The 17,338-nt window shown below is 41.6% G+C and overlaps 1 protein-coding gene across 2 annotated transcripts in view; it reads right to left on the bottom strand.

Annotated features, from left to right (window-relative positions):
• Window positions 1–17,038, bottom strand: part of ZNRF2 (zinc and ring finger 2) — a 63,545-nt gene extending 46,507 nt beyond the window's left edge. The window contains exon 1 of one of the 2 annotated variants that reach the window (XM_064506110.1): window positions 16,034–17,038. In XM_064506110.1, coding sequence (XP_064362180.1) covers window positions 16,034–16,739 — 706 coding nt within the window. In that variant the 5' untranslated portion in view covers window positions 16,740–17,038. The remainder of the gene's footprint in view (window positions 1–16,033) is intronic. The other variant, XM_064506109.1, reaches the window with a different exon arrangement.
• Between the last annotated feature and the right edge of the window lie 300 nt (window positions 17,039–17,338).

Here is a 17,338-nt window from a genome sequence, read left to right as displayed (position 1 = left end):
CAAATTCGAAGTATTAAAAGGACAATACAGTCTTCTAGTCCATTAATATTCTGGCAAAAAAATGTATACACAAGCCAGAGTCTTTAAGAGTACTTTAGACAAAAATTCTGATATCAAATGCATTAAAATGGACTACTTTTTTATAGACAAGCTGCTTGTATACAAGATATGTATAAGACATACAGGAATGTCTTTTAAAGTCTCAGTTGTGACAACTTTTATGAGTTTTGCAGAGGGAAATTAAAAAAGAAGCAAGGAATTAAACCCTCCTATAAAACTACTACTTCTGTCTTCTACTAACTAATCTGATAAAATAATCTAAAAATTGAATAATTTTAAATTTACATGGTGGGTTCCTCCCCCAACCAAGCAAATGTGAGAAGCATTTCATTCCCTATCCAATCTCCATGCATTTCCTCAACTAATCAGTGAGCTGACTGAAACCTAAAAAAATCAGAATGCCAAGGAAATAGCTTTTAAAATATGACTTCAATAAAGACCTTAAAGATTTGTAAATAAAATCATGTTACCTATTCCTCTCTCCAAATTAAAGTGCAATGAAGCAAGTTAAAGGAAAAAAAAAAAAAGAAGAAAAAGAATGAAAAAGTGGAAGGCAAGCCCAGCAACTACCCAATAGCTTGACACAGTTCACAAAGATATGTGGCAGAGGTCCAATCAAAACAAAGCAAAGTTATCTATGAGTTAGAGACAACTGATTTGGAAACTTAACTTTTCCTGGACAGTGAGAAACTCTAACATTAATTTTGTCTAGTGATGGTATTTCCATTTTTCCTTAGAAGTTGAAATGTGTATATGCCAACAATTCAAATAGTAAAGTTACAGAGTTTCCTTCCCACTCCCTCCCCAAATTGACTGTTTTTATTCCAATGGGGAGGGAAAAGAAGAAATGAAAATGGCTGATTTATATATATATAAATATACATGTTTAATACTAAACAGAATAAAGCTCCCTATGTTCTTTCAGAAGCTAGTGTAATGATACAGAAGTAGGCCAAAGGGTCTTCAGCTTAAAAAGGGGATAATATTTACTTTAGGACTCCCACCCCCAAAGAAAACCTTGCAAGACATTTGTAAAAAGATAACAGTAGGTAGGGGGAAAAAGCACACATTATCTTAAATAAACTGCACTTAACAATAGGAAAAAAATATTCAAACCACATAGCGCTCTGCAGGCAGGGTCATAAAAAGAATGGGAAAAGGTCACTGAAGTATTTACAAATCCCATTTTCACACATGAATCAAAGTATTACTGTTTTCCATCTTGGCTTGAAAGCTATTAAGTGCAATGAAATATTTACATGTTTTGTTCTCTTTCTTCTACACAAAAGATGGAACTTGTCTTATTACCTCAGCATTACTGGATGCAAAACTGTCCTTTTTCATAAGTAAATATTTCAGCTTCTGGATGTCAAGATAAACTAATGTTATTTCAAAAGGTTAATCTTTTAGAGAGCTTCCTACTGCTCAAGGCTGCTTTCTAACATTACTTCAAAATGTATCAGATTAATGCTCACCAAAGTTTCTCCAGGTTTAATTTTTGAGGTCTAATATTTTAACCATCTCATTTAAAAAGGTGGTGTCACACAATATCAAAGAAAACTGAACAGACACTGTGATGTAGGAAGGTCCTGCATAACCTGCTTCTTCTCTTTCTCCTTCCACTTTCTAGGAGAAACCAGGTGGGGACGTCCAGTTGAGAGTACAAGATTAACAAAACTGTGGATGGAAAATGAGAACTCACTCCAGAAAAATCTTTAAACTGTGTGAAAAATTAAAAAAAAGAGAGAGAGAGAGAGAGAGAGAGAGAGAGAGAACTTGGAACAAGGAAGCTAGCAGGCCAATATTTTGGAAAGCTATGACAAGGGCATCTGTGAATTGGAGAGAGAAAGAGTAGAAGCAGCCTTTCAGAGAAAGTCCATCTGGTTTACTTTCAGGGCTGTCAATGCTGCTTTCTGTACCACAGGGAACTGGGGGAAATCAGTCCATTGCAAATTCTTAGCGTTTTAAACAACATTCAGTAGTCCAATCAAAAATTTGGTGGGAAGAACAAAACATCTTATTCTTAAAGGGCACCTTATTTTTCCTGCAAGCTAGAAAATCCAGAGCATCTCCAGCAGCAGCAGGAGCACTTGGAGGGGCGAGAGGTGCTTGGAAGAGGCACTTCACTTGAGCTGTCCAAGGCCCGGGTGCTGAACCGGTCTCTGGCCTGGGGGGTTACCTGAAGCTTTTTGGGGCGGTTGGGGAGGGTGTGCTTTTGAAGCACATGTGTGTTAAATGCTGAACAATTTATCTGACAAAATGAGATTCATTATTAGCCTTTTGTTAATCCTGTTATTAAGCTCAGTTATCCAGATACCACAATGATGACACAAATAGAGATATTAATACATGATGTATGTCCTCCACAGCCAGGCCACAATGAAGCCCTTGTAATTGTTGTTACTCTCAGTCCCTAGGCAAGACTCATGGCTTAAAGATGCAGAGGTACTGCTTTCCTTTCATTTTACACAAAGGACAAAGAGGCATATGCAACTGTAAAATCACTGAGAACCACCTCCATTTGTATTGCACTAGTGCCAGTTTGTATACACAATCACAATTTTAACTTTTACCTGTGCTGTGGAAAGTTTTTTGACAGTCCAGTCAGGTGCTTTGAGTTTTAAAGAATAATTGCAGCTGGTTTCTTTGTTTATACAGGAAGAAGAAGTTTCAAATTTACTAACACAAACAGTAATGCCAGACAACTCTCCAAGTAAGTCTATTTTAACAAATTCTGTTATCAATCTATCCTCTTGAATCTGGCTAGGCAGACAGTCACTGACAGAAACAGCAACTGTGACATGTATCTTAAGACAATTACTTTATTGTTAAACATTGTCTGCCTCATTGCCACCCTGGTACTTCTTTGTCAGACACAGTCAGCAAACAAGTGGATTTGAAAACTGAGAGATACTAAACCCTAACAGAGCAATAAATGCCTTTTCAGTCGTATTTCAAGGCTATATAAATGGTTGAAACTGTATTTATTCCAATAGCTAGAAAGAGTCAAGCACAATCAAAAGGAAAAATAGAGCCCTTCATACTTGTAATGAAAATAATAAAATGCATCAATTGCAAACTTATGAACTCAAAATTAGCAATCGGTTGTGAAACAGCAAGAGTAACTTGCTTATTAGGAAAAGTTTTCCAATAGTAAAGTTGTCAAAATAAAAGACCCAGGGAACGAGTTATAGTTTCATTAAGAAAGAGCAGATAAACATCATCTGTTTGGAATGGGCTAAACCTAGCTGAATCTGCCTCTCAGTACTTCGATGCAACAGTTAGGTCAAGGTCCCTTCCAGACCTATGATCATCAGAAAAAAGACTTTCACCCACTCACATCACTGCTTAGACTTAAATCCATTCTTCTTCCCCAGAGCTTTGCACAAAAGGAGTTGCAAGATACAGTATGCCTACTAAGCAAAAAACGAACATGAAAATTCATTCATAGTGTCCAGAGCAAGTCCCAAGAAAGTCAACTTGTTTTCCAGCACCAGGTGTGAGAAAGGAGAATGCAAAGTTTAAGTACTCCATACCTGGGGAAACTGACTGTAACAGCTGGCAAAGATTATCTTTGCTGTATACTTATCCCTCTACAGACAAGCACTTGTAGTGATATTCCTCCACCTTGGTTAGAAGATCCATTTTTTCATATCATCCACTGACTTTCAGAGTTAGGAAGACACCACTACAATTTGTTTAGGAGTTTCCACCAAGGACTGTAAATCTAACAATTTAAAGATGTGACTCCTGCGATGACATGAAGAGCTCCTTTCCTCCAGCAAAAGAAGGAATTCTTGCCAGTTCCATATGACAATTTCTGACAAACAGGATTACACTCTTCAGGGCAGATTTGTGAAGAGAACAGAAGTTTTGCACAAGACTCACTGACTTGAGTAAATCCATCCTCATAGTTTTGTAGCTGCCCAGATAGCTTAAAAATGCTATACCAAGTACTTTTATCATCACTGACTGAAGGAGCACAAGGCTAAATATTTCAGAGAGAAGCTGTGACAATAAGGAAAATGTAGGAAAAACAAGGTACTGACTTGATGCTCTTGTCTCTTTCCTATTTCTAGATGGAGTTTAACATGTCTGAAATTCAATTACAGATATGTAAATTTGCAAGTTTACAAATCTGTAAAGCATAGAAAAAAAGGTGAAAGCATTAATTTATTGGCATTTGAATTGAGGTCTTTAAGGAAGCAAGTTTAATCAAAATTGGTTTAGCTTGTGCATGGGAAGATCTGCTTTGAAATACTGCTCAAGAAAATAAAAGAAGTTACATGTCAATTTTCAAGTTTAGGGAAATGCAAGTTAGAAATACTGAAGATAAAAAAATACCTAGAAACAGATTCCTAAAAATAAAGAATTCCATCAAAAATGACCTCTCTTCTCTTTGATACACAACCATTTATCTATTTCAGTGCACTTTTCTTCAGCTTTCCTCCCCCCATTATCATTACAAATATAATTGCTACCAGTCAAAACTAGGGGAAAAACATTACAAAATAAAATAAATCTAATAGCCAAAATTCTGTTTTTCTAGGGAAAAAAGAAATCCTGAACTACAACATTGTTTTTTAAATATAGGAGTATTTTTAAGATCCAGCTAAATTAGTATTTCTGCAGATTTACTTTTGTTTCCAATAACACTTCAGTTAGTATTTCTGGTGTTGTGAATGAGATGACTCATCCACACAGAAAATAGGAATAAGGCAAAGAAGAGAGGGAAAAATAAAAAATAAATAAAATGAGAGATTCTCAAGAATTTAACAGATTAGAAAACACTTGTATCAGCACACACACATCTGTGCATCTTGATTACCTCTAAGTAACAGTAACATAACAAAAGACATTTCCACAGGGACTTTTCCCCCCTCCTCTTTCTTACAAATTTGGTGTGTTTTTTATAGGATTTCCTTTGAGGCTAGCATTTCCTGGGATGCTTATGTTTTTCACTCATTTTAATTCTGAATCTTCCTGTACAGCATCAGGCCAGCCACATATTCAGTACAAATCTTTGATCTTAAAAATATTTCAAAGAATGCTTGCACAATACAGCTAACAGTTCTACAGTTAAGAACAGGTTACTACATGACACAGGTGTTAAGCAGCATAGAAATAGTCCAAATGGACGAGGGGACTGGGCGGTTGGGCGGGGGAGAAAGAGTCCATAGAGATATATCTTACAATTAGCATTTTGCAGAACTTATCATTCTTGAAGCATTTTACAAACTTTACAGATAAATCAAGTAAAGACATTTGCAAGCATTCCTAATATTGACAAATTACATATCACTTTTGCTTACTTAACCTGCATGTTAAGGTATTGGTTGAGCAAAGCAAAGTGAAAAAATGGAATAATACCCAAATTTACATCAACTCACAGAACAGAGTATTTCAGGTTTCCCATTCTCAGCTCAGTATCTTAGAGCTGTCTCTAAACTCTGGTAATAAAAGGCAGTACATTAGCCCAGCACTCTGTTTCTCAGCATAGCTGGTTACCCAGAAGCACCAAACCAACATGTCTGTGTGGCTTTTTAGACAAGAAAAGCCAACACCACTCAAAACCAGGCTACATCCTTGGGATACACCTGCCATTTCACCAGTTGACTAATGAACAGCAGAGATGGAAAGAACAACCTGGGGACAGCAAACTAGGAGAAACCACTTCTCCAGTACACTTTAACAGAGATTCACTTTACTTTTGTTTACTTTTGGCTACTTCTAGCTTTGCTGTTGAGTGCACATTTTGTGCCAATAAAATATCAAGATAAAATATCAAATCTGTATGCTAGTATTTCCATCAATAAATTAAAGTTTAGCTAAAAAGAATTGGAGAACAGCAGTACAGAATCAAGTATTTTGCAGAGGAAGACTTGTCATGTCTGTTATAGGAAATAAGGCAAGCCATACTTGGCATTGATAAAGACTGCTCAATGTAGAGTTTTCTCTAAGTGGTGATTAGAACTTGTAGGAAAGAACTTAGAGAAATTCATTCCTACCCAATCCTGGCACCACTGAAAGAAAGGACTGCAGCAAAGCCATTTGATTTTTTTTGGTTTTGCTCTGTTGCTTAACATGAAAATTGGTCAAATATATAAACAAGTTGTTTGTTTGTTTGTTTGTTTGTTTGTTTTAAGTAATTAGCCAGTGGCCAAAATTACCTTGACCAAAGATTAAAGCTAGTCAGTCCCTGAAGGGGAATCAATACTGGCTAAGATGGAAAAACTAGAATGCTTTTGACAGACAGCCCCTCCAAGACCTTAGGTTCCATGACAGCATAAACTTGCCTTATCTGTGTGGATAGGATCAAAAAAATCTCAGCACTGCTGTAAGCCCAAGTGGTCTTCATAAAGCTTAGTTCTAGTCCACTTTTGAATCAACAGTTTTCCACAACATTAAAATGTCAAGAAATGATATAATCTAAGTGTAAAATTGTTTTGAACAAAGCTTTACAGCAAAAAGTCCAATCAATAAATATATTTTAAAGGTTGATTGCCAGCATCACAGATACCTGCAGAGGAAAGTCATATTCACCCAACCAGCCCATAAGAAAGCCAAAATGAGAACTCTTGCCATCCAGTTCCAAATGTGCTTGTTATTTCCTTTTGACTTCATCAGCTGAATGCAAATGTATGCTTTACAACTGCAGAGACAAAGAGGATAATGTGCGCTGAACACGTCATCTCTCATACTTGCACAACAAAAAACACATTAATTGCTTTAGCCACCTTATTCTTTTTGTTTACAGCAGAACTAGCCCCACATTTGCAAGGAATATTTCCTCCACTCCCTAGTTGTATGTTGTCACTGGATTTTGGTCTTATCAAGTGCATGAAAACCAAAGTTTATTTTAGCACACAATTTGTGTCAACAATGTAGTCTGTATTTCCTTCAAACTGGAAACTGTTTCAGTATTGTATTTTCCTTCAAAAGCATTTAGACACCTTTTCACATCCATGGTCAGAAAGAAGCCTGGTATCATCTTTAAATGTTACTATTTGTAGACTACGAATTCATGGATATGAGACATTAAGATACAAACTAGCATCTCCATGGCTGAAAGGAAGCAAACAAAACTAACTGAAGAGTAATGTAGTTTGGTACCTAAGAAGCTAAGCAATGCCAGTACACTTGTCATCTAATATCTAAATGTTAGGACAGCTGAATCAGATATTCAAAGGGTACTTTTTTGATAGCATACAGCCATTTTACACGTGTGAATTTCATGCTATTTTCATTCTCATGCTGTTCCAGTGGATCATTTCTCTTCAACAAGCAACAGCCTTGTGGCTCTACTGTGAGAGCGGAGTATGGCTTTTACTGCTTTACAGACGGGAAAGCACATTAAAAATATGAAAGTGGTTCTACAATTATTTTTGTTATTTTGGAACTGTAATTCGTTTCTAGATTCATTCAGTTTTCACAAAAGGTTTTATTTTGTTATTTTAACTCAGGCAAACAATTTACATGCGTTTAGTAATATCGCCAATATAAAAATTAACAAGTATCTATACACACTGATCTGACCACCTCTAATAACTATATTCTCGTACAAGCACACAAATAAGAAAAAAGATAAAACAAAATACCCAACAACCCAGCCCTAATTGGCCATTAAGTTTGCAAAATCACAATGCTGAAAAATTAAAATGCTACAGAAGAAAGTTGCATAGGCAACCTTATCTTTGGCCACTTCATATCTAATGCTGTAATACTACCTTTGATGACACTTCTTCCAATTCTGTTTTGAAAATGAATCATGGTTATCCAGCGCAAGAGACTGTAGGAGCCCTGAGTCACTTGTTGCACATGCTTACTGTGCTTTCCAGCATCTGGAATGCAGATATGTGATTTTAAACCCATTCTTTTCAAAGGACAGCAAAATACCATCTGCCTTTTCTGAGAGTCTGCAGAAAGCATCTCCAGGCAGACCTTTCTTTTGCTGCACGTGAAAACCTTTACCAGGTTTAAATCCACTTCATGAAAGCCACATCTATTGCTGTACACTATGACACAGCTTTTATTTTAGCAGTATAGAAAAACTACATTTAGGTTACACTCAACACAACTCAGCAAGAATCTGTCCTTCAGTTTTACGTTGAATTCAATACTCTAAGACAGATGCTCCCATGTTTTAATAAGGCATGTATGTCTCCTCTTTTCCCATTGAGTATTTGTAATTTAGTGTGGTAACTATTTAATTCCACTTAACGCGGTAACCACCTTAACCATATTCAACTCAAGCTGTAGGAAGAACTTCTAGGAGTATTTTAAGTAAAGCACAGGATAGCCTTTATCCATGTTCAGGCAATGTGCTAGTACTAACGTAAGAAAGAATGTCATTTACTAGCATTAATAATGCTCCAGATGCTAAACTAACCTCTGATATCTAAAAACTCCACCTTCTTAATTTATAAAATTGTAATGAAATCACAATATAAATCAGTCTGACATAGGGACTAATAATGATAGTCTGACTAGGAAGAGTTTGGGAATACCACTAGTTTTAAAAACCATTTACAAGTCAAGTCTTGTTAAATAATTGCTTAATGTAAACAATACCTCATATGTAAAACCAAATAAATTGTTACATTTTTTCTTGCCGCTTTCTTAGGTGAATGTATTACATGTTACTAGAACACATGTAAAGTGCATGCCAGATGAGAACTCTGTATTTATAGCACACTAAGTCAGTCAGCAACAGAATCTACTAAAAATATCAACAATGGTATGCAGCACACCCACTCTTTGGGGACTATTCAGTCTATGGTGGTCTGATTTTTAGACATAGCAAACAAGAAAGAAGAAAACACCCAGGCAGGTCAATCCCCAAAGAAGACTAAGAGTCAAATCTCCTGGAAGACTTTGTATTCTGTTTGGCAGGCAGGCAAACATCCCAGGCCCTACAAGATTTGCCTGTGCGCTTCCTGATCTCTCCAGGTCAATTCTATGCAATTTTCATGCAGGGAACAGAAGCGTGTGCTGAGTGAGGCTGAGAGTAAGCCTCATACTCACCACGGCTTGCCTTCCCATTTTTGCAAGCATCAGGAATTCGAAGCCTGTTACACAACAAGCACTGGAGAGCTCTAGATGACACCAAGACATACTCATGAAAGTCATTATCATTATTTACAGAGGAAAGACTGCCTTGGGAACTTAGGCACTGCTTCAGGAAATAGCTAACATGGACACTTGCAATAAAAGCATACAACAAAAACAATTTCCTTTATACCTACATAGTGCTGTTCAGGTAGCTCAGGTAATCATGGATTTTACAGAAATGTTTTCTTTCGATCTCTAAGATGCACATCTTTAAAAAGGCTCCTAAATAAAACCTTTGAGTACAGCGATCAAAGATTTCTCACTCCTTCTTTTCACAGGTTAAACATCCGCAAGAACAACTTGTGCCATTACCACAGTAAAAGAACACTCTCTGTAGAAGTTAATACAGGTCTGTCATAAAAGTTATTAAACCATTAGAAGTAGACACATTGAAAAAACTGTTGAAAATAACATAAATTTAGTTCATGCATCTGCAAATTGCTGGGAAAACCTACTCAAAAACTCCATCACTTTGTAACACTATTCAAAACCTAGAAGCTTCATGCAAGGCTCAGATAACAGACCAAGAACATTTACATGATGAAGTTTCCATAAGCAGCTGACAAGAACAGGAGAGGAGAACTTTACCTAAATGGATAGGTAGGCAGTGTTTTTTTAAAAAAGTAAGTTTGAATTTCTAGCAGTCACAAAATTTTTTTAAGACAACAAAATGACTTGGAAACTTGTTGGAGACTAGTCTGCAATTGTGTGAGAACACAAGGAGAGATACGCAGTCAGGGTTTCAGAGCTGAATGAGGTATTTGCAGGAAGTTAAAGAGGAAGGCCTTGTTTGGACTGGCACTCTAAAGGCTCAATCAGGTATTATCACTGCCTCCATAGCCAAAAGAAATATTTATATATGCCATTATAATTAAGCTCTTTTCTTCTCTTCAGACCGTAAATATTTAAGTTTCTCCCCTAAGTGCAGTACTGTCCCTTTTATTGTTTGACTTTCCTAACCCCTTGCTTTTATCAAGCAGAAGGAAGAGAAGAAAAAAAAGCCTTTCTAAGATCCGCTGCCACTTGCCTCAATCTTTACTCTGGTGCCACCAGCCTCTCATCATCACAGAGCCCAGGTTCCTCCTTCATATGAGGGGAACAGCACATGGCTCCCAGGGAGTCTGCTAGCACCACTGGAAGAGCCAGGCAATTCTCTCCTTATTTTTTTTTTAAACTTGTTTGTCCAAGCATATTAAGACTAAGATTATTCTCCTGATTGAGCCAGTGGGGTTTTGAGGGTGGGGTTTTCTTCTTGTTCTTGTCCCTCATCTACTCCTTTGGAGTGTTTATGTCTCCGCTGCCAGTCAGAAACTGCATACTGCTCACTATATGCAGGAGCAACAGAAGAGCTCACTACCTACAGGAGCAGTGAGACCCTGAACAGGAATCAGATTCCTCAAATTCATCTGTCCGAACAGTTCTTCTGAAACTCCTTATCAGATGATTTATCCTTGAAATACTATCCTAGCACCCTGGAGTTTTTATCTGTATTTGGGTAATGTGATGCTAATACATTTCCAAAGCCTCCTGCATCTGCAGTGAATGTTTAAGTGACTCTTCTCTTTCACCTTGCAGTCAACTCACACAGGTATAACTGAAGAGAACTTAAGGCACCCATCTATCTCCCCCTCAATCTGCAATTGCTGTGAAGGTGGCTGTACGTGTACAGACATGTTAGTATTTCTCTCCACTTCCAAACTGCTCTCCATTTTAACCTTCTTCCACAACCAACAGAATTCAGCCAATCTCTCACTGTTATTGCTCACATTTTTCTAAAGCAGAGGAACACGGATACAGTTGTGTTGCACTGCTGCAGCCAACTGAATATAAACGAACCGAAACACCAAAGCAGAGAGACTCCTAGTTCTCACTGTTCCGCATCTTGGAAGACTTACGAGCAGCAACAGCAAAACTGTCTGAAAACATCTTTTGTGTTCATAATCACAAATAACAGTGTTATTGTAGCTCTAATTGTCCAAGACAGGCACGATTCATAGGGAGAAGCAATAGCTTTTATTAGGCTAAATCCTCACAATCTTTCCTCATTCTCAACGGTTAGGAACTAATTTAGAAAATTTTGGCTTGTACTGAAGATTCATTGATGTCTTCAAGCACCAAGAAAACCCTTCAGCTGACAGGAAGAGAAAATATGTCGAGCTGTACCAAGGCATACAGCAAGCTTTGCTGCTTCCAACGTGATTTCCACGCACACAAATACCTGGGATATCCCAACAGTCTCATTACAAAGCACACTTCCCAATCCCTTCCCAAGTCAGAGTGCAAAGATCTCACAGCTACTAACTTTGGCTGCCAGAACAGGCACAACATTGAATCTGAAGTCTTTAGGAGTGTCACACTCCCCATTCCATGAAGCAACAGTACTTGTGTGATATTGGGAGAAGGGCAAGGAAGTGACCAAAAGATCCCCACAAACACAAAAAAGAAAAGTGGGAGAAAGATCAAGAGACTCTCAAGAGCATATTCAAATAGACCATAGCACTGAACAGATCAGATGGAAAGCAAAACAAAATGTGGCATTCTATGCAGCAGTCTGACAGACCCCTAAAAAACTCCCTGAGACTTCACAGCAGTCTTCTAATGACATTTGCTTCCCACAATCCAACAAATAATTCAAGTTATAACCTGAGGCTTTCATAAACTTTCTTCTGTAGAATGGAGAATTCATTCACCACTTCTACCAGCTATTACTACAAACAAATGCTACTACAAAATACCTATAAAGGTTCTATCCATTCAGTGTTACATACATTCAGTGGCTGGCAATAAACCCTGCATTGTAAGGAACTTTGCAGAAAAAGCCAGATAAATTCTATCATTACACAGTTTCAGAAGAACTTAATGAACTTCTTTCCCTTGGTAAAGTTGTGCGGAAGCAACTTAATCTCTCAGTTATTACTCCAAGACTTGAAAGTAGGCCTGAAACCTGTCAACAGCCATAGTTGACAACACTATATATTTAAAGTCTGTTGATATATAACTTTTCCTCAAAGATGTTTAAAGATAAAACTGTTTTTACAGGCTTTATTCCTGTCAACATTCCCATGAAGAGATTTCAATCTGAATATTAGCAGGGTATTTCTGCTAGGTGCTTTCACTGAGTTTTCCCTGTTGCAACCACAAGTTCAGCTCCAGAAATAGGATCACAAGCATAAAGTGGGTTCTAAATAACTGTCAACATTTTAAGTGACAGAAGTAATACACCAGCAGTTACTCAAAGCAGAGAAAATTCTGAAAGACTGATCATTTTTATAGCTAAACCAGTTGTGGCAGTATAGGAATATCACTGGCAAAAACAGATAGCCTATATTGTAACTACAATAGTAGCTTTGCTACAACAGAACATAGGGACGGTCCATGCAAAAATACTTATCGAATATAAAACACACTGCAAAAATGAAACTAACTGTGGACCTCACGGCCAACTCATTTGGAGGCTGTTCTTAATAGAAGGTTAATAGAACATTTATTTGGGGGTGAGAAGAGAGGGCAAGTCCCATTCATTGAGGAGCAGAATTGGAAACTCCTGTCCCAAATTCCTGACTAAGTCTTATCACCTTGAAGGAAGCTGGAATGCAGTGCTGTGTTGCAATAAACTGCTTGAACATCATGCATAGGTTTTGACACTACTGCTGGTACAACCATAAGATTTTATGGAATTTGGGCCTCCTTCTGCATAATGCTCCAAGCTACTCCAGGAACGCTCACAACAAAGTTAAACAAGTATGCATATGTTTTCCGAGGCCAAGGCCTCAATTTGTCAGTGAATTGCATTCTCTCTCTGAGGTCAGACATAAGGATACATAGCAGTATTTATTCAGTTACACTTACATCATAAAGGTGCACAAGATTGAATTCAGACAGGACTATTAGATCCTCATAAACAGGAAAGTCTATTGATACTATGATTCCTATTAAAGGAATATAGCTATTAACTGATCATACTTTCCAATATGTTAACATATGCTAATGTTAAATTTTAGATGTTCTAGTTTAAATGGCCTATCAATAAGCACTCTAAGGATTTAAATACATGACAGAGTTAATATTTATGCATTACTTCAGTATGCAAAGCTGCTCAGTAAAAATGACGGCAGAGCATAATTCACTAATGGCAAATTAATTACAGCAATCTAATGAATGCAACACCTCTGTGTCACTTGATCGATGAAGCCAAGCAATATGTCTAAAAACATACATACTTGAAGATTCAGTTCAATGTATGAAAATTAAAAAAAAAGGCAGCTTCCATAGAACTGATATGCTAATTCTCAAAATTAATTTCAGTAGTTTTCAATATGAAAAGGAAGAATTCACTTAATTTGCAGGTTGCAAAACAAGGGACAGTACTTCAAACATGCTTATAACACACAAGATAAATGCCAGATACCACACCTAGACAAGCTTGAGCTAGTTACCATCAGGACAAGAACAATCCTTCAAGTTATTTTTCACCATGGTGAGCGCTACTAATTTATAATCTTCAGCAAGTCTACTTGTTCCAAGCATCTCGTTGTCATGAGGAATCAAGAAAACGGAAAGCATGCAACTGTAAGTTTGGATCCCCACATTCAATATGATGTAGAGTTATATATCACAGAATATTTAAATAGCAGAAAAGAATAACGTATCAAGTAAGGCCTTCCTCATAAATATTGCAATATTAGAATTAAACAGCCATTCATCTCAATAAGAAACAGAAAGATTTTTAGAACGGAAAAGCAAGTAGATTCATGATCATCTTGTGACCACATAAAGAGAGGTAGCAGCTTGCAAAATACACTATAACCCTAACATAGGAAATCCCATATTAGTCAGTAGATAGAGTATTGCACCAGGAGAACCAATAAACTCTTCATCATTCCAGTCTATATTCTTTTTAATATTCCAATTTGAAAGATTCTCAAAAGACAAAGTATACTATAGAACAGCAATTAACACATAGATTACCACCTGGCATAGTAAAGCATGATCAAGTTCAGAGTCATTCTGAAAAGATCTTACTGGAGCTGAATAAACAGTTTCCTAGATTATTGTTCCTCATCGCTGTCACTGCATCTACATTTAATCCAGTCCCCCTTCACAACAAAGCAGGTTGCAATACAATGCTTACGCAGGGAGGGAAAAAAAAGTCTTACCTTTGAGCAACAACCGGCTACATGCTTTCATGATTCCCTTGTGCTTAGTATGAACTCATCGGTATGGCATCCTTTCATCCCTAAAAAGCACATACACTTCCTTCCCCCACAAGCTACTGCGATGGTATAGCAAGCATCCTTGAATCAAAGCACTACTATTCAGCAGTTTGGCACTAGGAGAATAGCTAGGTTTTCTTTCTTAAGGGCAGACAGGGTTTGACAGCTTTCTGTTACGTTCAACCACAGCACTGGGAGGAGACGGTTTTAGATCTAGGAAATAACAGATAACGAACGCTATCTTCGGGTTAACGAACCAAGAGCGTACGGGTAGCATGTCACGTGACCAACCTCAGGCCGCACAGGACGGTTAGGTGGAGAGAGTCTTGCTTTCACTACAAACTGTTCGCATTACAGAAAAGAAAACTCTATCTTGTACGAATAATATTTATGAAAGGATTAATTAGAATACAGAAACGCAGTAATTTTACATTAGCCTCCCCTTCCCCAAAAGAAAGCTTTTTTTGGTAGTTAGTATTTTGCCAAGTTAAAACACATATCTGCTCGAATTTGCAAGAGAATGAAACCATTAAAGAGGTCGCATTGCACCTTAACGTTTGTCTTAGATGAACAATGACCTTTAGAATAGGCAGCACTGAAAGCAGTCAGCAATTTACATGTAGCTTTTTAACCTTAAGGTAGAGGACACCTTCAGTAAAACGCGAATCCTATACGCGCACTTTTCATCTAAATGTCACTGGAAAAACAAAACTTACGACAACTTGCCCCACGTTTAACATGCCTCCTAAATGGCCTTTGCTGCTTGGTTATTTCAGAGTTTTGTTTAACCTCCTTTTTTTTCCCTCTTGCCTCAAGAAAACATGTGGCCATCTTCAAGCCCATACGGTACTGTTCCTGCAAAGGCTTCTTCAGAGGCACAGCCAGCTATCCAACTATTCTCATCTCTTAAGGAGAAAATAAATAAACTTACTTTAACTTCTGTTTTTCAGAACTGAGAACCCGAGGACTTAGAAACAGGAACAAGCAGCAGCCACATATTAATCAGTATCTAAAGAGGGTTTCGGTCCGATTTTAAAATAAACGGCAGAGACACATGATCCAATTAAATCCTAATTATGTAAGTAGTAGGCAAGAGTATTTACACAGACACTGATTACAGCTATTAAAGTCTAAAGTCGGCGGCCAGAGAGGCTCGCTGCTTCCTCGTAGCCGTCTTAGACCGCACTGCTGCAGGTTTTGTTTCATTTTTAAACTCCCCCTTTCAATACTCTCATTTCGACCCAGAGGAGACACCGGCCGAACAGCCCGTCTCCGAAGCGCGAAGCCCTTCCGGGCGGGCACAAGCCTGGAAGCGCCACGGCGGGGCCGCCGCTTTCCCCAAAGTGATGATTCATTACCCGTCCCCCCCGCAGGGTGCCCTCCGCCTCGGCCGGGCAGGCGGCACACGGCCGGCCCGCGGCGGCACCCCCGGGCGGCCCGGCGCCCTCCGCCGCTCCTCGGCGCCGCCGCACCGCGGCCGCGTTGCTCTCCCCGCGCCTCGCAAAGCGCCCCAAACCCCCCTGCCTGGCGGCTGCCCCGCCGCCGCGCCCAGCTCCCGCACGGGGCCCCGCAGCCCGGCGCCGGCAGCGGGGCGGCGCTCTCCCCCTCCCGGCCGCGCCACGCTCCCGGCCCGCCGGGTGGCCCTTTACCTCCAAACAGGTGCGGCGAGAGGTGAGCGGGCAGCGAGCCGATCACCAGCCGGGGCCCGCTGGAGCCGCCGCCGCCGCCCCCCGCGGGCCGCTCCCGGCCGCCCTCCTCCGGGGTGCTGTTGACCGAGTCCTGCGAGCCGTAGGGGCCGCTGCTGTGGGGGATGTTGAAGGCGGACTGCGCGGCCCGGGCCCCGGAGGCGGTCGCCCCCATGAGGGACCTGCTGCGGGGTGCCGACCCCGCGGCGCCCCCCGCCGCCGCCGCTCCTCCTGCCGCCGCCGAGCCGCCGGGAGCGGCATGAGACGCCGCGGCCGCCGGGTGCGTGTATCGCCCGCCGGCGCCTGCCGAGCGCCCGCCGGTCCCGTTAGCGCCGCCGCCGCCGCTGGAGGAAGGTAAATCCCCGCCCGAGTACGCCCGGGTGCGGCCATTGGCGGCAGCCGGGCCGCTCTGCTTCGCGCCCATGGTCCCGCCGCCGCCTGGCGCTGCCCGGTGCCCTTCGCCGCCGCCGCCGCCTTCCCCGCGGCGCCTGCGGGCGGCGGGAGTCCGGCCCCGGCAGGGGCGATCCGAGGCGAGGGTCGCGCCGCGGGAGGGGAGAGGGAGACGGGTCGCTCGGTGGGTCGGTTTCGAGAGGGGAGAGCCGCCCGCTGGGATCCGGCTCAGCTCGCGGCCCCGGCGCGGCCGCTGCTCGCGGGTCTGGGGCGCCACCATGAGCCGCTCGGGACGGTGCTGGCTCCCGCTGCGCGGCGGCTCGGCCCCGGCGCTGCTGCTGCTGCTGCGGCCGCCGCCATCCTCCTCCTCCGCCGCGGAGCTGTGTGGGGGGCAGCGGCGGCAGCGGCGCCGCCGAGGCCGCTCGCTCGCCCGCGGCGCGCCGTGCCTGTGCCTGTGCCGCGGGAGGCGGGAGGGGGCGGTCACCGCGGCGCAGCCGCTCCTCTACCGTGTCGCCATAATGGGGGCGGCACCAGCGCACGGCACAGGCAGCGGTTGCTGCCGCTGCCGCCTCTTCTCCCTGCCCGCCTGGCCGGCGAGGTGCCGACCCGGCCCCCTCGTCCCGCGGCGGGGCGGGGAGCTGCGTCGCCGGCCCTCTCCCCTCACACGCGAGGTGCGGGGCAGCGCCAGGTAGGCGGCCAGCGGCTCCTGCAGAGAGGCCCGGCCGGCCCGGCGGCCTGCGGAGCGGCTGCCCCCCTGCGAGGGGTCAGGGAGGGGGATCCCCCGCGAGGGGGGGGGGTAATCAGCCGGCCCCGCTGCGAGGGGAGGGGGAAATAAGAAGCGACCTCGCACCTCGGAAGGGTTGTGTAGAGCTGAGGAGG

This window comes from Dromaius novaehollandiae, chromosome 2 (genome assembly GCF_036370855.1).
Source record: "Dromaius novaehollandiae isolate bDroNov1 chromosome 2, bDroNov1.hap1, whole genome shotgun sequence".
In the NCBI taxonomy this organism is placed as follows: Eukaryota; Metazoa; Chordata; class Aves; order Casuariiformes; family Dromaiidae; genus Dromaius; species Dromaius novaehollandiae.
This window is presented reverse-complemented; position numbering and strand designations above follow the sequence as displayed.